The sequence below is a fragment of the Podarcis filfolensis genome (genome assembly GCF_964270895.1).
Source record: "Podarcis filfolensis genome assembly, chromosome: 14".
In the NCBI taxonomy this organism is placed as follows: Eukaryota; Metazoa; Chordata; class Lepidosauria; order Squamata; family Lacertidae; genus Podarcis; species Podarcis filfolensis.
In genome coordinates this window covers 29,631,587-29,657,916 of record NC_139616.1, presented here as the reverse complement: position 1 = coordinate 29,657,916, position 26,330 = coordinate 29,631,587, and the positions used below count along the sequence as shown (strand labels likewise).

The 26,330-nt window shown below is 46.6% G+C and overlaps 1 protein-coding gene across 1 annotated transcript in view; it reads left to right on the top strand.

Annotated features, from left to right (window-relative positions):
• The first annotated feature begins 483 nt into the window (after positions 1-483).
• Positions 484-26,330, top strand: part of RAB26 (RAB26, member RAS oncogene family) — a 109,959-nt gene continuing 84,112 nt past the window's right edge. Inside the window, exons 1-2 of the mRNA XM_083584773.1 lie at positions 484-906; positions 5,164-5,274. Coding sequence (XP_083440899.1) covers positions 652-906; positions 5,164-5,274 — 366 coding nt within the window. The 5' untranslated portion in view covers positions 484-651. The remainder of the gene's footprint in view (positions 907-5,163; positions 5,275-26,330) is intronic.

Below are 26,330 nucleotides of genomic sequence, written 5' to 3'. Positions count from 1 at the left end.
AGCAACAGAAGCTCACCCCGTCACGGGGATTCGAATCACCAACCTTCTGATCGACAAGCCAAAGAGGCTCAGTGGTTTAGACCACAGCGCCACCTGCGTCCCATGCATGTGTGTGCAGGTGTCCATGTGCAGGTGTGTGCGTGTGATGTCGCATGTCTGCGTGGTGGTGGCGAGCACCCACAATCCTGAGGGCGAGGTGGCACCCCTGCCACAGACCTCTGGCTGGCCACTGTGAGAGCAGGATGCTGGACTAGCCGGGGCATTGGCCTGATCCAGCAGGCTCTTCCTATGTTCTTAAAACCAAGACACAAATATATTAAATAAAGAACTCCCCCCCCCTCGGGTCTCAGCTCACCTTCACCCAGGTGTATCTCCTGGGGCAGCAGAAAAGCCTGGCAGTGGCTTGGCTCCCCCCCCCCACGACTTCACGGCGTGAGTGAACTCGGGCGCCCCTAGCGGCGGAGACGCGCCGGGAGCGGCAGGCGGGGCCGGACGCGCGGATCGACGGACCGAGCGGCAGCGGCTGCGAGGGAGCGAGCGAGGCAGGCGGGGATGTTGCTGCCGCTGCTGCCGCTGGAGAGGTTGCTGAGCGCGCGGGAGCTGCCCGGCGGGAGCCGGCGGTGAGGCGGGCGCCCTGCCTGAGCCAGCAGCATGTCCCGAAAGAAGAGCCCCAAGACCAAGGGCGGCGGCGCCGGCACCGCCTCGGCGCCCTCCTCCGCCCTGCCCGGCCAGGGCTCCCGGGGCGCGGCGCCGACGGCAGCCCCCAAGGGCGCTGCCGGAGCCGGAGCCCGGAGCGCCCCAGCCGCCGCCGCCGCCGCCGCCGGCTCTTCCACTGCCAACGGGGCTGCGCTGCCCAGCCGACCCTCGCTGAGCTCCAGCGGCGAGTTCTACGACGTCGCCTTCAAGGTGAGCTCCGGAGCTCGGCGCCGTCGGGGAGGGGGAACCAGACCCGGGGCGGCGGGTGGAGAGAGCGAGCGAGGCGCCCCAGGCAGTCCCGCGGGTGCGTAAAGGCGCTTGGAGACTTGAGCCAAGAGGGCTCCCAGAGCCGTGGAGGGTGGCGGCGTCTTTTTTTGGGGGGGGGGGTTCAGGACATCAGAAAGCCAGGCTGTATCTCGCCAGCTCATTCAAATTAGATTTATTTTGGCGCGGTGGGGGGGAATTCTGAGAAAGTAAAAACTTACACACACCTGTTGCCAATGACCCGTTTGGCAATTAAGCCCCTTTCCATATGCACCTTTTGCCTTGGGGCGCCTTGTGGTGCTGCGTTCTGCAAAGCTGTCCCCCTCCTGCAGAAGAGGGGTTCAAACCAAGCTTGTTTTGAGTCTCAGATAAGCCCCAGGAGAGGAGTCCGGCTGGTTGGAGGGGGAGGTGTTTAGTCACCCTTCAGCTGCATATTTATGGGACTCCTATGGAGAACACCTGTTGCTTTGCCTCCAGGATGTGGGTGTTTGCTGGTAGACTGCCTCTCTATTTGGAGGTTCCTGGTAGGGAAGATGGCAGCTGTTAGACATTACTGAGGATTTCATATGATTCTCTATCTGCCTGTCTTTTTCTTTTCCCCCCAAAGCTGCCTAAGGTTGCAGCCCTAGCCCCATTGAATTCAGTAGGATAGGCATGGTTAGGATTGTGCATGGTCATCATAATGTCTTGTGACAAAGAAGAAGGGAAGAAGAGTTTGGATTTGATATCCCGCTTTATCACTACCCGAAGGAGTCCCAAAGTGGCTAACAATCTCCTTTCCCTTCCTCCCCCACAACAAACACTCTGTGAGGTGAGTGGGGCTGAGACACTTCAAAGAAGTGTGACTAGCCCAAGGTCACCCAGCAGCTACATGTGGAGGAGCGGGGGCAAGGTTTACCAGATTACGAGTCCATCGCTCTTAACCACTACACCACACTGCCTCTCCATCACCCTTTTTTGCTTCCCTATCTTCCTGTGATCCTGAGGTCTAGCTGCTTAACAGGAGAGGGCTGTTCTCCAAAGCACAGAGAGGCTATATAGGAAAGGTGCCAGAAAGAAAGCCTCTTTCCCTATTGCAGGTGTGCAGGAATGGAAATTGCTCTGCACATGCTCAGAATGACTGTTGTCACACCATATGTCTCAGGTGTGAGTCCTGGAGCGAGGGTTTCAGGGGCTGAGCCCTAGATTAGGGGAGGGGGGCTGTGGCCCTACAGAAGTTTCTGGGCTCCCGCTCCCTGGAGAGAATTGGGGGAAATGTTGTGGCCATGGCAGTACTCAGCCGTGAGGAGTGTTCTCTGCCAATTAGTCCTTCTCTTTCCTTTTTCAGTTTAGAAAGTTGTTAAAAAGCAACAATAGTGAATGTGAAGGGGTGTGTGCTGAGTGTTTCTCTTTAGCCCTTTTCACAGCAGGCCTGCCTATACTGCTGAGTTGCAGCTGAGATACTCAGTCAGGCATGATTGACAGAAAAGTTCTGGGTTGCAGCACACCTTCGGCTGTGGGTTGACTCCCTGTTTTCTGAAGGGCATGGGGGGCACTCGGCTATCCCATTTACTGCACGTTTGCATGCCAGAAAACAGAGCACATAAAACACAATAAAATACGTTTACAATTAAATGTAGAGTTAAAAATAATTTAAAATATTAGAAAGCAAACAAATATTTAAAAACATGCCTGTTTGGCACATTTACGACATGCTTGACAGCTGTTTGCATGTTTACTATACGTTTCACAAATGTAGTAAATGTGCAAACATGTAGCAAATGTGCAAAACAGGCATGCAGATGTAGTAAATGTGCAGGCAGCTGCATGGTTTGCATGTCTGCACATTTACTACACGTTTGCACATACGTAAATGTCTGTGGAAGGTTGCACAAAATATGGAATTAGTCTTTGAAAAGAACACCACCGTACTTTTTCTGCAATGTGTAATAGCCCACCTGCAAGCAAAAGTGATTGCCAAGTTAAATCATGGAGCGGGTGAGGCTGGTGATCGGTTTCCTAGGACTGCAGTTTAGAGAGTTCTTGTGCCTGTGAGAAGGAATTCATAACTTACTTTCTGTGCCTTAGAGAAGGGTCTTGGAACCATAGAATTCTTGAGTTGGAAGGGTCCCTAGGGGTCATCTAGTCCAACCACTGCAGCTCAGTGGTGGAACATTTCCACATTCAGTAGGTCCCAGGTTCAGTCCCGGCATGTCCAGGTAGTATGAGGAACCACTGCTTTCTGAAGCCCTGGAGAGAAGATGCCAGTCTGTGCAGAAAATACTGAGCCAGATTGGCCAATGGTTGGACTTGGTATAAAACTGCTTCTTATGTAACAGAAACTACAGAGTTCAGAAAATTAGGATCAGACAAATTAATGGAGGATAAGGGTATCAATGGCTACTAGCCACAATGGCTAGGCTCTCCCTCCAGTGTTGGAGACCATATGCCTCTGAAAGCCAGTTGCTGGAAACACGATTGAGGAGAAGGCTGTTGTGCTTGGGTCCTGCTTGCAGGTTTCCCACAGGCATCTGGTTGGCCACTGTGAGAACAGGATGATGGACTAGATAGGCTCCTTTGGCCTGACCCAGCAGGACTCAGTTTTTACATTTCTTAAATAACATGAGAGTGACCCACAAGCTAATCCTATACAGATTTACCTGGGAGTAGGGCTCATTGAGTTCTCATTGTATTTGGGGAAAGCACCTTGGCTCGGTGGTAGAGCATCTGCTTCTCATGCAGAAGGTCCCGGGTTCCATCCCTGACATCTCCAAGTTGGACTGGGAATGTCCATTCCTGAAACCCTGGAGAGCCTCTGCCAGTCACTGGACAGTACTGAGCTACATGGACCAGTTCTCTGACTCAGTATAAGCATCCTACATCCTTACAAAGTTCTAGGTAGCCAGAGACGGTCCTGGCTGTGAACCCTGGAAGATCTGCTTCCTACCTTGCTGGATTTCCTCCACCAGGTCTGGGAGTGAGGGACTGACTCCAGCTACAAAAGCAGCTGAACAGACTCTTATTGGTGTTGGTGTTGTGTTATTAGTGATATTAATTTTTGTATCCTTAATTTTAAATCTTAATTATGTTTTATGTGGGCGTTGCTTCTATTTGCTTGTGTGCTTTTTGATGTTATATTGTTTACTTTATTATGTAAACTAATTATGTTTCTAATTATGTATTTTTTTCCTAATTATGTATTTTGTTCATGTCGTAAGCTGCCTTGGGCATGATTTTAACATATGGAAAGGTGGCATACCAATAAAATTATGTATGTATGTAGAAGCCCCTGCTTGAAATAATATATTGAGTTCAGGATGTGGGCTGCTGTGCAGTGCTGCTCTAAACTAGCCTTCCCAGAACTGGCACCCTCCAACAGTGGTACTACAACTCTCTGTCCCTGCTGGCTGAGACTGATGGGAGGTAGAGCACCAAACAACTGAGGTGCCAAGTTGGGGGTGGCTGCTAAAAGTGTTATCTGACCGGCCACTGAAATAACTGGGGCCAGAGCAATGAAGTCTATCACAGTCCGTCAGGTCACGCTTCTGATTCCAGCCCAGAGCCGCCGTGTGCCCGGCAGAAAACTTGCAGCCTGTCTGGCACGTAGATAGGTTTAAACTGCCAGGAGAGAGAGTTGATTATGAGGCACTGATAGATGAGTTCTCTCTATAAGGAGCTGGAATTGTGTCAAGAGGGCCAGCACTAACTAGGCAAGCCAGAAGCTGAGGGTCGGGGGGCAGATAGCAATGTAGTAATAGTCGTAGTATAGAATGTGGTTTGAGGATTGTATTGGACCCCTGGATTTGAGGTTCCCCAACCATGCCCCAGTGTTATCCATTCACAGTCTGATGCGCTAGAAGCAGAGCCGTAGCTAGGTGATCTTGCGCCCCTGGTAGAACCATCCAGATTGCGCCCCCTAGCCACAGACAAATCAGCTCTTCTTTCTGCCTCTCCTCCAACCCCCCATTCAATTCACCCTCTATTTAAAACCATTTCTTATGAGGCAATAATCAATATTTATATTTATGGACATTTTTTTAGCCGGTTTTGCGTCCCCAGTCCCCTGTGCCCCTGGTGGGGGCCCACCTCAACACCCCCTAGCTATGGCCATGGCTAGAAGCAGAGGGCCCAGAAGATAGAGCTCTGCGGCTCCAGGTCACTAGTAGTAAAAGGGGCTTATCCAGCTCTAATCCCCACGCCCCATGCCTGTTCTTTTCTCTTTAGGTGATGCTTGTTGGCGACTCCGGGGTTGGCAAGACCTGCCTGCTGGTGCGGTTCAAGGATGGTGCTTTCCTGGCTGGCAGCTTCATCTCTACAGTGGGCATTGATTTCAGGGTAAGGTGATCTTTGGGGTGACTTTGTTCCTTTGCTTCAGCTGCACAGGCCTGACTTCATTACATTTTGGGGGTCGGAGAGTCAAGAATCCGCATGAACAGGGAGCCTAAGCCACCTGGATGTTCATTTTTCTGCTCCAGCCTTATAGGAACTGTGTCTCATGCAATGGCTTTCATTTTATTTCAGCGCCACTGTGGGACAGGAGGCTGTCTTGGTGGCTGGCACCCTGTAGACCCAACCTGTCTATCCCTTGCCTTTTACCAAGAGCCGTCAGCCCTCGGTGATTACATGAGATGGTCACGGACCAATGTCGGGGAGCTCTCCTGCCACTTTGTTGGTGGTTTGGCCATGTTGATAGTCACTGTGGTGCTGTAACGATGGACACCTGCCTAGTTTGCAAAAGAAACTCTTTCCGTTCAAAGCTGGTGCCCTGAAGGGTTGTGTGTTTGGAGGACCTCTGAGGGCACTCAATTGTTGCCAGATCAGAGAGCGTGTTGTTCCTTTGCTCTGTAAATGACCTCCCATTTCCCTGGATTTTACAATTAGGGGAAGCAAATGTTCTCATTATACATTTTGCAATGAGTTTGTGAATGTCGGTACGGCAGATAGGGCTTGATCTTGGAGCAGAAGTCCAGGGCCACGTAACCAAGGGGGAACTGAAAGGACCACTCATGGAGCAGCAAACCAGATCCAACATCAGCACCTTGAGCCGTTGATGGCCTGCCAAGGCCCACTGGGACTGATGCTGGTTGCTGTAAGATCTGCTGTTTCTTACTTTTGTTTCTTACTTTTCTAGTTTGGGGCAAGCCTGCCATGAACATGGTTATGGATGCTCACTTCATTGTTTTTTACTTTAAAAATGCATTATTAGTAAATGTATTCTCTGGGCAGCTAGCAATAAACAAGTCTTTATTTAGTGCTATTTGTTATTCTCCTTACTGTTCTTTCCTCCAACACTTATTGCCAGGGAAGCGAGACCTGTTTTATTCCTGTAGTCCTGAAGGTGCTATGGCTTAAGTGGATTTTTGAAACTGCTCGTGTTCAGAGTATTTCCTTCTTATCGGAATTGGCTTTTTTACTGCAGTGTCAGGGGTGTGGAAGCTGTTGTAAAGCACGGAATGGTGGTGTCGGTTGTGAAGATGAGAGGAAAGTGAATTGTGGGTTTCACAGCTGAAGTAATAATACTTGTGGCTTGTAATACCTTAAAAGCCCAGGGTCTGAAAGTACCTGCCGGCAATGATAGTTAATGCATGTTCTCGGTTGCAAATGTCATACCTGAAGTTGTGATGTGGTTAGGAAGATGCTGAAACCCTTCTCTCTTGGAAGAAAACCGTTTGTTCAAACATGGGTTTGCTTCAAGCAGGTCCATCTGGGTGGATGACTCTGAATTGAACATTTGCCTTTTTAAAACAAAAACAAAAAACCCTCTCTTATTCTATCTATAGTGATGAGACTATCTATTATGTGGGCGTTCTGAGGTGGTGTAGTGTAGTATCATAAAATAAATAACAAAAAATATACAAATACATTTTGTGTACCAGTACCGCTTTACATACTGTTCTGAACCATCTCAGACCCATGAGGCCTTGGTGATGGTGTTTCCCCCCCCCCATCCCTGTATATAAATACTGTATGGAATGGAATGGAACTGGCTGATTAAGTCTGCCTGTTGTGATTCTTCGCCTGGCCTCCCTTTAAGTCGTCCACATAGGAATATAAGAAGAGCTGGCTGGATCAGGCCCGTCTAGTCCAGCATCCTGTCCTCACAGTGGCCAAACTGATGCCCCAAAGGGAGGCCTATAAGCCAGACCAGAGCACAAGAGCCCTCTCTTTTCCTGTGGTTTCCAGCACTCATTCGTCTCTCAGGACGAACGATTTTTTTGACTCTTAACTTGCAGCAGCTCTCCAGGTTTTCAATTGGGGATGGGGATTGGATATTTGCAACCTGACCTAAAGATGCCAGGAATTGAACCTGGCACCTTCTACATGAAAAACAAGTGCTTTTACCACGTTTTAGACTTTTCTTTTTTAATTTTTTAACTGCGCTCTTTCCTATTGCCTTTTGTGTTTTTAAATGGTTTGTGTTTTAGCTAGAGAAGCAACATGCACATTTTATAAATAGCTAAGTGGCTGGAACACACACAGTGTGCATGGCCCTACCTACCATCAATGGTGTGACCTTGTCAGTTTCTTACGAACTGCATCACGGAGCGTTCTGGAGTCGCGGAGCTACAGAACACGAGCTTTTTCCCTTTTAGTAGCATCTGCTTTTTATTCTTGCTCTCTTTCCCGTTCCCCCCGCAGTATCTCTTCAGATCTCTCATTCCTCTTTAAGAGGATTTTGGTGTGATGAGAGTCTCTTTCAAGTTGCAAGGAAGCTGGCCAGCAAGCACCAGATTTTCTCTCTCTCCCTGCCCCCCAGCAATGGTTGCAACCCTGTCGGCTGGTTGCCCATGGAAGGCTTTGCTATGAAATCTCCCCTGCGGTGATTAGGACCTGCAAATGCAGCTAGATCTGGAAATATGTGTGGAGCGTATTGGTTTCATTTATGAATCACCCTCCGTGGGGCAGCCCAAAGTGATTTACAATCTAATAAAAGCATAAAACAGCTTACCTGTGTGAGACCACCTTCCCGCATATATGCCTGCTCAACTGCTTCGATCTGCAGAACTGGCACTGTTTCAATTGCCATATAGCACTCACTTTGCATTTGTAAGGAATCTTTTAGCACGGCAGCACCCACCCTCTGGGACTCCTTGCCACTTGACATCAGACAGGCACCTTCACTGTTCTCAAGCCTACTTAGGCAGTGCAGAATGTTGGTGTTTGTTTTAATCTGATTTTGGTTTATTGCTGATTTCATCTTTTGAATGCCTTAAAGAGTTTTTTTCAGGGATAATTTTATTGTTTTGTTCTCTTCGTAAACTGCTTTGAGTTTTTACAATCAAAGGGTGCATAGATTTTATGAGATAAAATAAATAAATAAATAAATACAGAACTGTTAAATACCGTATTTTTTGCACCATAACACTCACTTTTTTCCTCCTAAAAAGTAAGGGGAAATGTCTGTGCATGTTATGGAGGGAATGCCTACGGGTGGCATGCCTACGGATTTTCCTCCTCTAAAAACTATGTGCGTGTTATGGTCGGGTGCGTGTTATAGAGCGAAAAATACGGTATATTAAAACAACTGGAAAACAATTTTTTTTACATGCCAATTTTATGTACCAGCAAGGATATATGTGCTGGCTTCCTGCTGTGCTTTTCTAAAAAAGAATTCCCAGTGAAATGGCAGTTTTTTATAGTAGCTGATCCCTTGACAGAGTGGGACTCAGTTGATTTTGTTGAGCTCCCCAAAGCCCTGTTTTCCTTTCATTTGGAGAGGTCTTGCAGCCAGTTTCCATGTTCCTCACGGGAGATTTTGGCTGATTTGTGGAGGGTGGGACAGTTATGTTCTTGGGCATCCTCCAGTGATAAATTTCCAGTACCTGAAGTGTATGTGATCTTTGTGATAAATGCCTTTCGTATTTCTAGACTCTATGGGTGTGTTAACATAAGCATTGTCCCCAGTTATTTATTTAGTTGTGCACATATAGAGATTTGTCAAAGACTTTGTCAACTTCAAGTGAAGTTTAGGTGGATTTTCTCTCCCCTGTGTATATGTGCCACATATTTTGACTCATTTTATGTTAGTAGTTGTATGATTTTGGTGTTTTATTTTCTGCGGGCTTGTGGCAGGCGAATAAAATTGGATGGATGACTTGCCAAAGTTCTCAAACCATAAACAAGTCTTGTGGCACCTTAAATCCACTGCAGTACAAACTTTTGTGAAGTACAATCCATTTTATCAGATGTGTGAAATATCATTCTGAGTTACAGGAATCTCTTTGCATGTTTTGGGGGAGTAGGTGGGGATTTAAAGCATTAAGATCAGAAGGACATGAAATGCAGAAAAGTGCAGACGCTTGCAATTATGTAAGTAACTGTGGCCATTCACAGAGCAGGTTTGTAAGTCTTTAAGGTGAAAGAAGAGGCTTTCTTGTTTTTCCTGCAAGAAACTTAACACAGTTTCCCCTCTGGATGTCTTTCAACCATGTTTCCCAAAAGCTGGAAAAAGTAAACTGACTGTGATGATAAATTAGAAATAAGAAAAAAAACACAATGGTATAGCTTCTTCTTCTTTGGCGATCACTCATAGCCAAGTAAGATTGTCTTCCATAAACACTGTTTTAACAATGAGTCCGTAAGTGACTGTGGAGGCCAATTCTGGATCCACACATCCTTCCACAGTGGGGACATTGGTTTCCAGTCGGGAGCTGATCACGGTGTGGATTTGCCAAGCATGCCTTCCTCCTAGCACGTTTCTCCCTTGCATCCTGAGTTCGAGTGTCTTCAAAGCCCATGACCCCTTTGGTAAAGGCTGTTCTCCAACTGGAGCACTCGCAGGCCAGTGTTTCCCAGTTGTCAGTGTTTATACTACATTTTTAAAGATTTGCCTTGAGACAGTCTATAAACCTCTTTTGTTGACCACCAGCATTACGCTTTCCATTTTTAAGTTCAGAATAGAGTAGTTGCTTTGGAAGACAATCATCAGGCATCCACACAACATGACCAGTCCAACAAAGTCCCACTCGCTGGATCATCACTTTGTCGTGGTGAGTGGGCTTGCATGTTCCTGTAACCCTTGTGAGCGAAGCCATCAGGAATCTCGTACTCCCAGCAGGGTCACCCAAGGAGGTAAGGTCAAAGGGAAGGAGCCAGCCAAAGAATGATCCAAGAAGTCCTCAACGGCAGAACAGGCGGATGATAACAAGCGGTATGTTACAATGGCTGTGAAGGCAGATGAAGGCTGCAGCAGATAGGAATCTACCGGTTTGTCGTGACTACTTTATGCCTTTGGAACAGAGCCCTACTGCGAAGACTGTGCGTTGATCAGCATGCACTGATCTACACACATAAAACAAATTCATGCACAGGCGTCTTCCAAAAACCCAACCCCAAACCCAAAAGTCCCATGGCGATCGGCAATGGTATAGCAACACCTGGATAGCTCAGTTGGTTAGAGCGTGGTGCTGATAATGCCAAGGTTGCAGGTTCAATCCCTGTTTGGTACAGCTGCATATACCTGCATTGCAGGAGGTTGGACTAGTATCAGCAGGGGGCCGGTCCACTGTCCCTCAGACTTTGTGGGGGGCCAGACTATATTTGGGGGGGAATGAATTCCTTTGCCCCACAAATAACCCAGAGATGCATTTGAAATAAAATCACACATTCTACTCATGTAAAAACACCAGGCAGGCCCCACAAATAACCCAGAGATGCATTTTAAATAAAAGGACAGATTCTACTCATGTAAAAACACACTAGTTCCCGGACAGTCCATGGGCCGGATTTATAGGTGATTGGGACAGATCCCTAGGACTAGATGATCCCTAGGGTCTCTTCCAACTCTACGATTCTGTGATCTCAATCTCTGTCTTTGAGTCATCTTACTTCCTTGTTACAGAATGGGAAGGGACAGGGATGGAAACCATCAGGCCCTCTGGACCTTTCTATGTGGCCCTCAATAACTCTCCCCAAGCTGAACCCCTCTCTCCAGGCCCACACCCTTCACTGGTCCTGCAAGCTTGCCCAGAAGGGAGCCTGCAAAATGTTCCCCGCCTCTGGTGTAGCAGATATTTAGCTCGGTGGGATTGTTGCTTTTAAGCCCTCGTTTCATTAACGGCAGTTGCCAGTGTTGTGTACCATGCAATTATCTGGGACAGATTTCTTCGCTGTTGCGACAAGCCAATCCCAAACAAAAATTTGTCTTCATATTCTATGAATTATTGATTGGGATACCGTTTGGCGGCCTACTTCTGCTGGTGGCAGGCAATAGGATAGCTTGCAATTCTTTCCCCAGCATTTCCAGGATTGTCTGAAGCAGAGGGTGTGGGCTGGTGGCAGCAGGAGACAGCAGAAGGGCCCCTGTGTTTGCACCCTGCAATGTGTGGAGTGGTGATTTGGGTGCAGGCACTAAACAGTATCCAGAAGCTCTTCCCGAGACTGAAAACCCTGGAGAGCTGCTGCCAGTCAGTGTCAACGGTACTGAGCTATATGGGCCAGCTGTCTGACTTGGTCTCAGGCCATGGCTTTGCTGGGGCTGATGGGAGTGGTAGTCCATGCCTCTGGAGGGCACCAGCTTGGGGAAGGCTGCTCTGCCATTCTGCTTGTCCTTTCTGCAGCAGCCCAGTGCCTGATGCTCATTTCTGGGATTTGCACATTGGCTTATGTTGTTTTTTTTTTTATAAGATTTTTATTAAGGTTTTACAAAAAAGAAAAATAGAAATTCACAGAATAAAAAACCATAAATTACAGAAAAAAGAAACACACAAAAGAAAAAAAAATACAGAAAGAAAAACACAACTAATTAAGAAAAATTACATTTAAACAAAGAAAAAATAAAACCATTCCATTTTTCCAATAACCTCAATTTCATATGCTTATGTTCTTGACCTCCTCGCACCTTCCCCTTTTTGTATTCCCATTCAAATATTTAATTCAGCAAATTCTTACCCTTTATCAAATGTTTAAACTTTGTACCATAACATATACTATATCCCTATTTTTCAACCAATTATCAATACCTTTTTTGCATAATCTTAATAACTTTTATCACTAATTACCACTTATTACCCATCCAAGCACATTTTTAACACTCATTAATTTTATAATATTTCTGAAGATAGTCTTTGAATTTCTTCCAGTCTTCTTCCACCAACTCTTCTCCCAGGTCTCGGATTCTGTCAGTCATTTCCGCCAATTCCATATAGTCTATCAGCTTCATCTGCCATTCTTCCAGGGTGGGTAGCTCTTGTGTCTTCCAATACTTTGCGATGAGAATTCTTGCTGCTGTTGTTGCGTACATAAAGAAATTTCTATCTTTCTTTGGCACCTTGCACATTGGCTTATGAACCGGAGAGTTTCACTTGTTTGTCGGACAGCTGCAATTGCCCATTGTTCCTGTCCCGATATGAGTTGCAGAACAGGTGAGGCTTGTTCCGGTGGCACAAGGGGGACCTTCTAGCTGCCTGTGTTTTGTGCCTTTAATTTGTTTTTCCACCACGGCAAAAGTGGTGCCTCTATCAGGGAAGATTGAGCTTCTCTGGCTCTTCCTAGGCCTTAATTAACGCATCAATAGGCTGACTGACAAGGTTCGAACTGTGTTTGATTCCTTGCATAATGGAAAGTGAAATAAATTAACACTTTCTCCATAAATGGGAGATAGCAGAGTGACAAAAGTATCAGCACCACCCTCATCTTTGACTTTTTGAAGGCTTTGAAGAGGCACCAAGCTGAGATTGTGAATTGATGCTCCTCCTGCCATAAGAATCAAGCTTCCAGATTAACAGAGTACTATTTGGGGGGGGGGGTTTGGGGGGGTGCCCTTTTAATCTGGGGATGAGCTCCAAATGACTTACACTGATGTAAGTGAGCTAGTAGAAACTTACCGGTGCTATTAATTTCCATAGACTTGTGTTGATTTCTGTTACCTGAAACTTTTCTGTACCACTCACCATGTTATTTTGGGCTTGCCAGTCAAAAGGTTGGCGGTTCAAATCTGCACAATGGGGTAAGCTCCCATTGCTCTGTCCCAGCTCCTACCAACCTAGCATTTCAAAAGCACGCCAGTGCAAGTAGATAAATAGGTACCGCTGTGGCGGGAAGGTAAACGGCGTTTCCATGCGCTCTGGTTTCCATCATGGTGTCCCATTGCACCAGAAGCGGTTTAGTGCTATTGGCCACATGACCCAGAAAGCTGTCTGTGGACAAACACCGGCTCCCTCAGCCTGAAAGTGAGACGAGTGCCACAATCCCATAATCAGTTTTGACTAGACTTAACTGTCCAGGGGTCCTTTATCGTTTTTTACCTTTTAGGGTTGTGCAAAGCTCCCATCATCCCTGACCATGGTCCATGCTGTGTGGGATGTGATGGGAGTTGTAGTCCATAACATCTGATTGGTGAAGGCTGAGGAGGACATTGTTGGCAATATTGTGCTGTGCTCACAGGTGCGTGGAGGAGAGGCTTACCGATGACTATTAGCCATAATGGCTGTGCTCTTTCTCAGCAATTGAAGGCAGCAATGCTTCTAAATACCATTTGCTAGAAACCACAGGAGGGGAGAGCTGCTCTTGTGCCCGGGTCCTGCTCACAGGCTTTCAACTGGGGCTTCTGGCTGGATACTGTGAGAACAGGATGCTGGACTAGATGGGCCACAGGCCTGATCCAGCAGTTGCTTTTTATGCTCTTGCATAGTTATGCATGGAGGATGTAGAGTCCGTTAACAAATCTCAATTAGAGAAGTTATCACATTTTTTAAAAAGGAAGTATTTTCCCCTCCACCTCTCCAAAGTCAGTATTTGTGACAAAATATGGGGGGTGCTTGACTGAGCTCTCTTGTGTTTTTCAGTCTCTTGCCTAGTATGTTGAGGCATGGGGATGGGAATATATTTATTTTATTTTCACCCTGTCTTTCTAATATGGACTGGAGAATGGCTTGCTTTATGTGGGGTGGGATCCCAGGCAGTTTCCTTTCCAGGCACTTGGCCAGATCTAGGCCTGCTTGGGTTGAGGTGCAAGGCACCCTCTTCTTCTGCCCATGCCTCAGGAACTATAAGACATTTCTCTGGTGGAAAGTTTTCTCAATGCAAAAACTGTCCAGCCATTACAAACAGTCTGATGATGAAGGGGTAAGGTGAGGGTGGGGTCAGGGGAGAGAATCAGAAGGATGAAATTAGCAAATATTCAGCAAGCGGGATTGCAAAAGATTGCCATCCAGGCGTTCTGTAACCCTCTCCGCACGAATCTGAATTATTCAGCGCGGAGAGTGCCATGGAGGAATCAAATTGTGTTCTTGCCTGATTTAAGAGGAGAGATACTGAAACACCAAAATGCACACTTGGAATGACTAATTTGCAAAGACACAGACAAGTGTCTGGATAACGAAGAAACATCCCTAGAATGAATTATTAGATTTGAAGCCTGTAGCTAACTCTTTCTTGTCTCACTGCTGGAACGCGGAGAAGAGATGTGTTTGAAGTAATGGGTTCAGAATTTGCAGGATTTAGAATCTGTGTGCAAGTGTACTTGCATAGCAAGCAAAGGGCGACATCTGGTTATTGGGGGCTTAACTTTCACTCTAACATACAGAGCATGCTTCTAGCCATCATGACTGCAAAGCAGGAATGGCTAACCTGGTGCCCTCCCAGGTGTTGCTGAACTGAAACTCCCATCACCCCAGACCATTGGCCATGCTGGCTGGGACTGATGGGAGTTGTAGTCCAAAACATCTTGAGGACACCAGGTTGACAAAGGTGAGCTTGTTAAAGCGAGTCTTCCCATGCCTAAGACCTGTCCATGGTTCTGAAGGATGTGTATCTGAGTGTTCGTGCTTTCTAATTTTTGACAGAGTGGCAAAGATACTACCTCTGTCTGTCAGTTCTCCACCCTGCCTGTCTCCTCCAGCTGACTCCCTTTCCTAATTTCTCTAGGCTCTTGTGTCCCAGAGGCAAAGTGAGGCAGGCCAGTGAACCATGCAGAAGCACTGCAAGTGGAGAGCTTTGGGGCTCACTGGAGCATTTGATTAAATTTAATTTCTCATGACCTGCTAGCTGTCTTCCTGCAGCACAGTAGCAAACCTCAGTTTAGGGCTTAAGTGCCTAGTTTGTTTATCATCTGCTAGGAACATAGGAAGCTGTACTGAGTCAGACCAATGATCCAGCTCAGTATTGTCTACACTGACTCCAGGGTCTAAGGCAAGGGATAATTCCTAGTGCTACCTGGGTGTCAGAAGCGAGCCAGCAATAAACCACATGGAGTAAGTGAAAGTTAACTCTATTAGGAGCAACAAGATCTACTCAGGAGTGTCAGGCTAAAGAGCACAACAACTCTTCTCCGTAGCTCTTGCCCCTATGAGGGTGGAGGGGAGCTTTTTGCTGCAAAAGGGGAAGACACCCGTGCTTCTTCACCAGCCTGATTCATCTCTGCCTCTTGGCCTCCCTCCTCTCCTGCTTCAGCTGCTGCCTCTGATTCTGGGCTTCTCTCTACCACAGACTCTCCCAGCTCACTAAGCCAGGCGTAGGCAAACTCAGCCCTCCAGATGTTTTGGGACTACAACTCCCATCATCCCTAGCTAACAGGACCAGTGGTCAGGGATGATGGGAACTGTAGTCTCAAAACCTGTGGAGGGCTGAGTTTGCCTATGCCTGTACTAAGCCCCTTTGCCTCTTCAGCTTCTGACACCTCTTCCTCCCATTCTTCTCCCTCTGACCACTCATCATCATCCCACCACCAGTCCCCAGGCTCTTTGTCTTCTTCCCTTGGGGGTTCCCCAGCTAGTGTCTCCCACCATTCCTCTGCATCCAACGAGTCCATGACATTGAGCCTTTATTGACTGCAGAGAAGATATTCTACTCACTGAGCTACGGTCCTTCACTATACAGTGTCAGAACATTGACCTATCTGGCTCAGTATTGTTTGCATTGACTGGCAGCAGGATTTCAGGCAAGGGATCCTTCTCAGCACTGCCTGGAGATGCCCAAGGTTGAACCTGGCCCTTTTTACATATGAAGTGTGCAGTCTATAGTCTTTCCTCTAAACTGAAAGTAAGGTTCTAGTCCTCTTGGTTCTGAATAAAGGACTGGTTTAAATAGGAAGCTGTCATAGTCCTGTGCTGCTTAGCCATGGCAAAACTCAGTGGCAGGAAGGCCAGCCAACCAGCCAAGTTCCGGGGGGGGGGGTGTACTTGCCTTGAGACAGAGTCTGTATGCAAGGTTCAGTCCAGTCCTAAGCTCAGGAGTATCTCAGTTCATGTAGTCAGATGGTCCGGGGGTCAAGAAAGCTGAGAGTCTAAGGTCACGAGAAGCAGCAAGGTCTAGCCAGGAATGACAAATGTTGTTTCCAGCAACTGAATAATAATAAATAATAATAATAATAATAAATTTTATTTATACCCCGCCCTCCCCTGCCAGAGCCAGGCTCAGGGTGGCTAAGACCAGTAAAATTACAGTAAAAACATAATAGGAAAAAAACAAACAATTTAAAATACAGGTTAAAATGCAATTTAAAATGCAGCCTCATTTTAAAAGTAGCCCATAAATCAAAACCATAAGGGGAGGGAAACATAAGGGTCAGACTGAGTCCAAACCAAAGGCCAGACGGAACAGCTCTGTCTTGCAGGCCCTGCGGAAAGATGTCAAGGACCCTAGTCTCTTGTGACAGAGCGTTCAACCAAGTCGGGGCCACTACTGAAAAGGCCCTAGCCCTAGATGAGTACTGAAAAGGCCCTGGCCCTAATGAGGCTGGAAACCCTGCTTAAGAAAGCTGGAGCCAGCTGGTTCACATCAGGAGCAAGAAGGCTGATCAGCAGTGGGTGAAGTCACTGTGCCTCCTGCTCCTTCAGGCTGCTGCTCAGCAGGTAAAGCCAATTCCTGGCCCAGGACAGAAGCCACCTTACACTGACTCAAGACTCATGGCCCACCTAGCTTAGTATTGTTGACACTGATTGGCAGCATCTTTCCAGGGAGTCATTCCCAGCCCTGCCTGGAGATGCTGGAGAATTGAGCCCGTGGCGCTCTGCATGCCAAGCAGGTGCTTTGCCACTGAGCTGTGGCCTTTCTTAGAACTACTTGCAAGAGTGTTCATTACAATGGTATTAAGATTGCTTAGTAGTCCTGATAAGTGCTGGAGCTGAATTGGAAAAACAAACTCTTCCCCTGTGAGTTTGAAAACAAGAATGGAATGGGGGCGGGGGACAACGACAATGCAGAGCCTTCTCCGCCAAGAATAACAAAAGTCTAATTTGTAGCTTCCGACACTAATTAGCTATCTTAATTACTGCCAGCGACTTCCTCTCCTTCAGGTTATCGCAAGAACCTTCCTTTCTGAAATGCCTGGGGAGAGATCAGCCCTTTCCAGATGACAAAATTCTCCCCTGGAGATGGTGCACAGGTGTTCGCAGCAAACGATCGGCTACTTTCTGTGATGGGAAGAAAAAAAAATGGAATCCTGCATTCCGTGACTTGTATAAATTATGGAACTATTCCCTTTGCTTTGCATAAGTGAGTGTTGTTGCAGCAGAGGTGATTCCTAAGAATCTTAGTTGCCCACCTTTCTGAAATTTCCTTCAGGGCCAGAAAGGAATAAAGCTTGCTGTTTCTTTGCTTAAAACGCAACCACCACAACCACAAACTCAGAGTTTCTCAGGAAGGTGAAATCTGTGCCTCATGCCATTCTCTGCATTCCCCCGGATTTGCAGCAAAAGCCCATATGCAGTCTCTGTTGATCAGCTGGTAATTTGCACGACAGTTGGGGGCATGGGGACAAACTGCAAGAAGGCAAGCTGCTTTCATGTGTGGGGCAGGTGTAGAAACCCATGCACAAATATATTTGCTAATATGCTAATCTGCATACTAGACCCCTGGCTAGTAGCTCAGGTCCTATCTCTACGCATCTGTCCACCTTCCTGCTCTTCCTCTCAGGAGAAATTTAGCACTTTTCCCTTGCTGTAACTATTTGTGCTTGGGAGGTGACTCACTGCTAAGTCAGAAATGTCAAATGCAGCGCGCGCACACACACTTCTTCAAGTCAGTTTATTCGTGCCTTGGAGGTAAACGAACCTTCATTTAGAAGTCTAATACTTGTATAAGGTGCTTTTTTAAAAAACGAGTGGATGGAACGGGTGCTTTCTTTAATAACCGCAGTCCTGATAAAATGCACCTGATTCTTACCAGCTACCATTTTGAAAACTTACGGGGACATTTCTTACCCCACTGCCAAATTAGTTTCTTTTCAAAAGCCCTGAAGCCAGGGACATACTATAACAAAAGGGTTTGATTTAGGTGAAAGCATACAGTGTGTCTTATTTATAGGATTGAATGATAAGATCCCGGCTGCGTCGGTTCTGACTGGCAACAGGAAAACCACTTAAATTATCTTTGTTGGGTTCCAAGCCTGGTTAAAATTAATATTATTATAACAGCTGCTTTCCTGGTCACCCATGGAGAGGAAGGATTGCCTGTAGGCGAACAAGCAGTGAAACCTTTGTAAACAGGAGGAAGGGGGAGTATTTTTTTATTTGCCTTCCAGGCTGTCAATGTGTTAACAAGGGTGCATGTGAACTATGAAAAATGTGGGCTAATAATGACGTTTGTGGACCTATTTGCCTGGTTGAGTTTAAACGTAGTGTTTTCCTAGCAAAGCTCTTTCTTGCCCTAGGAAATGTGTGTGTTCAAAATGGGTGTTGCAAGGAAATAGCATAGGAAGCTGACTTATACTGATCATCCCCCTCAGTGCTGTTGACACTGACTTGCAGCAGTGCTCCAGGTTTTTAAATACCCAACCCAGAGATGCCAGGGATCAAACCTTGGGAGCTTCTGCAAGCAAAGCAGTGCCGTATCCACTGTACTATGTCCCTTTATCCGCCTTCCAGTTTGCTTTTGGTGACAACTGTTAAGCATCAGCTTTGCAGAAGCTTTGCAAGCGATGCTCTGCTGAGCAGCAAATCCCACGGTGTGCAGAGAGTTCCTTTTCAGCTTTGCTGTAAAGAGTTCCCCCCGTTTCAGGAGAAATCTGAGCAAAATATGAGCCCTGCTGCTGGTCCGGGCCAGAGGCTTCTCTAGTCCAGCATCTTCATTTCATTTCACTTTTAATTTGTATTCCGCCTTTCTATATTACTATACGCAAGGGGGTTTACAGCAACAAAATACACAACAGGGAACACATGTCATAGAGTAATCTGATCTAATACAAAAAGCCATAAGAAAACATAACTTTAAAATGGAACGGCAACTTATATCAGATAAAGTAATATTCAATCATCTGTTATTGTTTCCTGCTTGGCAGGGGGTTGGACTCGATGGCCCTTGTGGTCTCTTCCAACTCTATGATTCTATGATTCTAGATATAATACAGTCATACCTCGGGTTGCAGCCGCTTCAGGTTGCGTTTTTTTGGGTTGCGGACTGCTGAAACATGGAAGTACCAGAAAGGATTACTTCTGGGTTTCGGCTGTCGCACATGCGCAGAAGCGCTAAATCGCACTTTGCGCATGCGCAGAAGCACCAAATAGCAACCCGCTCATGTGCAGAGGCGCAGACGTGGGTTGCGAACGCTGCGGGTTGCGAATGTGCACCCTCACGGATCACGTTTGCAACCTGAGCATCCACTGTAGTGCACAATAAAATTAACTCTCAAAACATCAGCAAATAATAATTCGACAGAAATTCACTCTTGACAATTAAAATAAATAAAATAAAATCCAGATGCCCCCAAGGGAAGCCCACAAGCAGGACCTGAGATTCCCAGCATGTGGCATTCAGAGGCATGCTGCCTCAATTAATGGAGCCAGTATGTAGGCATTGCGGCTAGTAGCCATTGACAGCCTCCTTCTCCGTACTGCTCACCAGATAGGAAGGAAGAGGTGTGGGTGAAATTTAGGACTTCTGATCAGCAGTGGAGCCTAGGAAGCTGCTTGATAACTGGTCCATCTGACTCAGTATTGTCTGCACTGACTGGCAAGGGCTCTCCAGAGTTTCAGGCAAGGGACATTCCCAGCCCTACCTGGCGATGCCTGGCTTGAACCTAGGACCTTCTGCAGGCAAAGGAAGTGCTCTGCCCCTGAGCCACAGCCATTCTGGACCCTTCTGAGTGACAACCTGTATTCAGAGCACCTCCACCTAACCTGTGAACCTATGCCTTATAACACTTTATGGCAGAAACGGTGCTGAGAGTTCACGTTCTTCACCCCGCCATGAAGGCCAGGACACGACGTCTCAGGGGCAACGGGTTCCCTGCCCCTGGCCTTAAGGCGGCACAATGGCTGGATGTTGTGAGCCTGCTCTGGAGGATTTTTGCTTGTTTGCTTTGCTTTCCAGATTAGGGCCCCCTTTGGACAAAGCCCCCAGTTGCCCCTGTGGAGGTGGCAACTCCTAAGTGCCTGAATCCCACTACCAGCCTTGGATTTGGTTGTCTTTATTTTGAGCCAGCCAGAGGGTGCCAGCCTCTTTCCCCTTCCTTTCAGACTTCCCGTCCGGCAGAGTTTCAACACAATAAATGGACTTCCTTTTCGCTTTTGAGCAATGCTTCATCAATGTCTGTGAGCCTAGAAGAATTGTGTGCATTCTCAGATGGAAGCTCCGAATTGTGTAACACAGAACCAAACACTTCGTGCTGCCAAGTTTTAATTATTTTTCTCTTTTTTATTTTTATATTTATACCTCACCTTTCCTTCCAAGGAGCTCAGCGTGGCAAAAAAATGGTTCCGCTTTGCCTCTCCTCACAACAACCCAGCAGTGTAGTGTATTCACAGGAATTCGTTATTAACTGTTTGTGGATATCCATTTTCTGCCTATCTCGTTTCTTGTCGAGATCAGCAGAGAGAGGATATCCACAAACAGCTAATAGTAAGTTTTCATGAACACCCTATCCCGCTGACCGTTTTTCGTCAGAAGACATGGCAAGGTAGTTTATAACCTCCACAAAATATAATATATGAAACAAAAAAAAGTAAATTAATTTGTTAAACTATGGAACTCCTTTCCACTGGAGGCAGTGATGGCTCTAAAAGAGGATTGGACAAATTCATGGCAGAAACAGTTATCAGTGGCTATTTGTCATGATGGATGTACTCTGCCTACATGGTTGGAGAAAGCGAATACATTAATTCTGAATGCCAGTTGCTGGAAACCTCAGGAATGGGAGAGGGTTCTTTGTGCTTGAATCCTGCTTGCATCTACTTGGCCACTGTGAGAACAGGTTGCTGGACTAGATGGGTCATTGGGCCAGATCCTGCAGGCTTGTCTTATGTTCTTAAATACAGTATGAAGCATCAAAATTTATAAGAGAGGATCTGATTCACTCGGTACCCACACAAATTCCACATATGCTAAACACACCTGTACCTCTGCACACATTCAGCCTCAGGTCCTTTCGCTCTCAACCATTAGTGACCCCCAACAACCCACTAGGTCAGGGGTGGGCCCTCTGAGTTTGGTCTGCCAAGCTCTTTGGGCAAGCCTTACCCACCTTTCCATCCCCTGATGAGATGTACTATCTGGCACAGAACAAGCACAGTTGCAGAGGAACGCTTGGGAGCATGCTGGAAGGCAAAAGCAAGCAGAGTGATAGATGATATCTCTCTTTACCTTTTTAAAAGGCAGTTCAGAAACCATTTCAGAAAAGAGAGTATATCTACCATCGGATCTGAACTTTATTGTGACTTTTATGGGGTGATTCTTTTTGTACTTGCTGCCTCTAGGATTCACACCAAAATGCTTTCAGAGACAACTATACATTAGCATGGTGGTGCCCTGCTTTAAATATATTTTTATTGCCCCCCTATTTTAATCCTTGCTTTTTTCTCATTTTCTTTGCTGTATTTTTATTTATCTGTCATTGACATAAGAGCTTGGCTGCTGGATCAGGTGAGTGGCTCATCTTGTTCAGCGTTTTAGCTGAGATTCCTGCAATGCAGAGGGTTGGGCTAGATGACATTCAGGGTCCCTTCCAGCTCTACAGTTCCATGATTCCATGATCCTGTTCTCACATTGGCCAAACAGATGCCCAAAAGAAAAGCCTGCAAGCAGGATCTGAGCACAAGAGCCCTCTCCCCTCCTGTGGCTTCCAGCGACTGGTATCCAGAAACAGTACTGGCTGTAACTGTGAAGACCAGGCATGGCCATTGTGACCTGGAGCTGTTGATAGCCTTCTCCTCACTGAATTTGCCCAATCCACTCTGAAAGCCATCCAGATTGGTGGCCATCATTGCCTTCTATGGGAGCAAGTTCCATAGTTTAACTACATGCAAAGATTATTTTCAGTATTTGCAGATGTGGTTTGTTGTATATCATTCAACCTGTTTGATTTTTTAAAAAAGAAAATATATTTGGCCATAAGCAATAAAGCAATTAAAGTTTGATGTGACCTAAAAAGATGCCTGTTAATTGCATCCATGTAATAAATGGGACCAGTTTACCTGTAAGATTGCCTTACCCTATATGCAACCACTTGACTGCTTTGATTGACAGAACAGGCACTGTTACAGGTGCCAAATAATCCCCATTCCACATTTGTAAGAAATGGATATTTTAGCGTGGCACTTTGGAACTCCCTGCTTATGGACATCGGGAGGGTGCCTTCACTGTACTCTTTATGGCAGCTGCTAGAAACATTTTTGTCTAGCCAAGCCTATCCAGAAACATAGAATGCCAACGTGTGTTTTGATCTGGTTTGTAGCTTATTTTTTATTTTAATTTCCTTGAATGTTTTAAATGAGCGTTTTAAAAGATTTTACCAATAATTTAACTGGGGTTTTCCCCCCTCTTTGTAAAAAGAACTTCAGTCAAGTGGAGTATACATTTTCTAAACTAACAAAGTCAATCCTTAGATTCTCACCCCCTGCTGAAACCAATAACACTTCACCTATTTCTCTCCCTCTGCCCCTTTCCCTTCCCTTCAAGAGCCTCATGGATCTTCCAAGCCAAGCAGGAACAGTCAAAGTTTAAAGTGTTAGCTTCTTTTTGTTCACATGATTCCAGTCTACCCCAACTTGGGGCTGGTGGGAGCTGTAGTCCAATGTGTCTGGAGGATGCCAGGTTTGGGGAAAGGCTTCCTTGTTCCATAAATCCCCATGTATGCTAATGGAAGCCCTGCAGGCTATTGCGAGCAGTGGAGAGGGAGGCCTCTCCAGGTGCTTGCGAAGGGGATGAAAGGTCCTCCTCTCTCCGGGAATGTTTTTCCACATTAGCCTCCATCAGCGCATCAGCTGTGCACCAATCAAAACAGATTTGCTTGCCAAACAGAAAGCGATCGTAAATCAGTGGCAGCGATTACGATGTTCCCTCTGCAGAGTAATATGCAATAACACAATCTCCTTAAAAGCTGCCCCCGGCAATTAGAAAGGAAAAAAGGTATTTACCACCAAATGCAGTTCTGGAGGGCTCCCCTTTTGGCTGGCTGCTAAAAGCTTTAGCTGGTTCATTGCAGCTGCACCAACAGGATTGGGAGGGAGGGAGGGCGGGCAGGCAGAGGAGGCAGCGTGGAAACTGTCGAAAGGGAGCCAGGGGCATGACCCTGGAACCACTGGGATGCTCACTTGGCTGAAGTGTTGGAGCCAAAGTGTGGCCTGTCACCACAATTGCACATGTCCTGCGGTTACCCCATCATCCAAATCCTACTCCAAGAAAGTCTGCCTTTTCTGTGTAGTTTGCAACTTCTCTGACCTTGCATTGTTCCGGGTTTTGCTGGTCATGCGGAAGGAGCTGTTCAGGGGGCTCTGCAGTGTTTCAACCACTGGAAAGGTCCGTGTCTTGGAGGCAGAACATCTGCCTTGCATGCCAAAGGCCCTCTGTTCGATCCCCTGCAACTCCAGGAAGGGCTGTGAAAGACACCCTGCCTGAAACCCTGAAGGGCCACTGCCAGTCAGTGTAGACAATACTGAGCAATATGGACCAATTGGTCTGACTCGGTAGAAAGCAGCTGGTTCACCTGGCTTTCTGAAATCAAGGACTGCTGAGACCTTTGGGTACATTACACATCCGGTCTTCCCGCTTTATGCTTTTCCACACTGACACGGAATGTGGAGCTGTGATGCAGTCCAGTCTGTGGTGGCTGCAGCCAAGGGTTCCTCTTGTCTCACATTCCTTTCCAAAAGAATAGCCTGACACGGGAATTCCTATGGGAAGCTCATGGGAAGAGCAAGATGGAGCTGGCCAACTCCTGTTGCTTGCCCCTTGCACCTGTCAGTCAGGTACCAATTTGGAGGATGCACTTGGCGAGCCCAGCCTTCCTGAATCCAGTTGTCATCCAGATCCAGGCATGCCAACTCTAGAGGACGGAGGTGTCATCAGCCCTCTCAATATTCCTTAGCAGAGGGCTCACCTTCCCCTATGATTGAGGGGGCAGAGGAGGCCAAACCAGCAAGCTGAGTGTGGCACAGCATCAAAGGCAAGCTCCTCTTGTGTGTGAGAGAGGAGGAACCATGACCACTGAAGCTGTGCCACACTGGGCAAAGCCACCTCCCAACAATGCACTTCCAATGATGTGTCTTTGGTCCAAGGTGGCACCTCTGTCCAAATCTGTTGGACCACAATGTTCATCAGCCCTGGCCAGCACAGCCATATTGGACTACAACTCCTATCATGGCTGTGTTGGCAGGGCATTGATGGGAGTTGTAGTCCAAAGCCTTTGGTGGGCACCACCTTGGAGCAGCCTGGGCTAGGATCGTGGCTCATAATTGCTGAAATACTGACAGACCAATCATCCCTGAATTTGTCTGATTCTTGCTTAAAAGCCCTCTTGAACATTTGATTCTGTCAGCTATGAATTTGAGACGTTTCCCTCCCCCCCCCCAGCCCTGTTTTCTCCCTTTCCAATGGTTAGAGGGAGGGAGGGGAGAACAGTCTCTTTTGTGGGTGATGCCTAAAAGCATTTGATTAGAATAGCTAAAGACTGGAATCAGATGTCGTTAGGGTAATGCTCTGCGTTCATCATCATCATCGCCATAGAAACAGCCTATGATGTCAATCAGTAGAAAAGATTGGTGAGTACTTTGTCTGCTGATTGGGTAGGAAACAGCCTCCTGAATGCTGCTCTGCTTACCCATTAGGAAGGCTGAAGGAAGAAAATGAGAGGTGGGATGTAATTGCCCAGAGACAAAGCTATCAGTTGGCTGCCTTCTTCCTGCTGTCTGCCTGAGCCTCCCATCCCGCAATAGCTATTGGCTGAATGCTAGGATATCATGGACTGTTTGTTGCTGTCTCGAGGCAATTTGCTCATAAGATAATTTGAAACAGTTAAAAACAGCAAATGTAAACAAGACTAAGTCCCTAACAAGTGGACGCTTGTGGTAAAGACCCTGTTGGACCAAAAATGTCTTCAGTTGCTCCCAGAATGTGCAGGCGATGCCATATTTCGACAGGAATGCTATTCCACAGAATGGGGCAGCAACCCTGAAGGCCCTGCCATGTGGGCTTCTGATATCTTTGGAGAAACTGGACTGTAAACATCTACTCTGGGTGTAAAACGGATGAGGTAGTTTCTCAAGTGGTCTGGTCTTGAGCTGTATATAGGGACGTCTATGTTAGGACCAACACTTTGTTCACAATGCTTTTTATATGAATAATAATAATAAAACTGCTTTGATATGTAGAGGGTTTCATACAGAAAAAGAGAATAGTTTTAACTTTACAAATGTCAGTATCTTTTGTCCTTCAGAAAGGTGCAAACTCTGTTCCTGTGTAGACAAAGGCTGGTTCCTGTTGCTCTAAAAGTATGATATGTCTGCTGCCCCAGAATCTCTTATGGTATACTACTTTGTCCATGGCCAAGCAAAGCCCTCCTTAGTCAGCCTGCCTGCATTTGCATAATGTGTTTGTTCTGATGTTGTGCTATCATTTCTTGTGCTGCAGTGGACAGATTGTTCACCAGACATTGCTGACTCCATTATTTACCTAGGCTAATTGGCCGCTTAATAGCATTGTTCTCATTTCACAGGCGGTTCATCCCTGTCTGCAGGGTCTTTAATTGCCAAAATAACAGCAAGTTTGTAGTTGATTGTTACAGATTGCCAGATGTGTTAAAAATCTGCATCCAGATGATTGCAGTGCCAATATCTTGTGTGAAGCGCAAATGTTTTGCAAGAATGTAGGCAAGCTCTGCGGGTGGCGAGATGTCAGTTTTGTCTAGGCTTTAACCTGGTGCCCTCCAGCTCTCATCAGCACCAACTGGGGTAGGGGGTGGTAACTGGGAATTTGGACTCAGACACCCTTGCTGATCTAACTTCAAATCTCTCCGTAGATCCTGGTCCACCTTCTGCCCCCTCCTGCTTGGAAACCCACTATATCTTTGGTGTGAAGATGCAGGAGATTTCATCTGGGAATGGACCCAGGTGTGGAGGAGTTGAAAGTGGCTTGAGAGAAGCTTTGCTACCCATGAGAGGTGTCCATGCACTTTTGTTCCACTGTCCCTGCTGGTCAAATAAGTGTTGCAGGTTTTTGAAGCAATGCAAGAACCTTTGAAG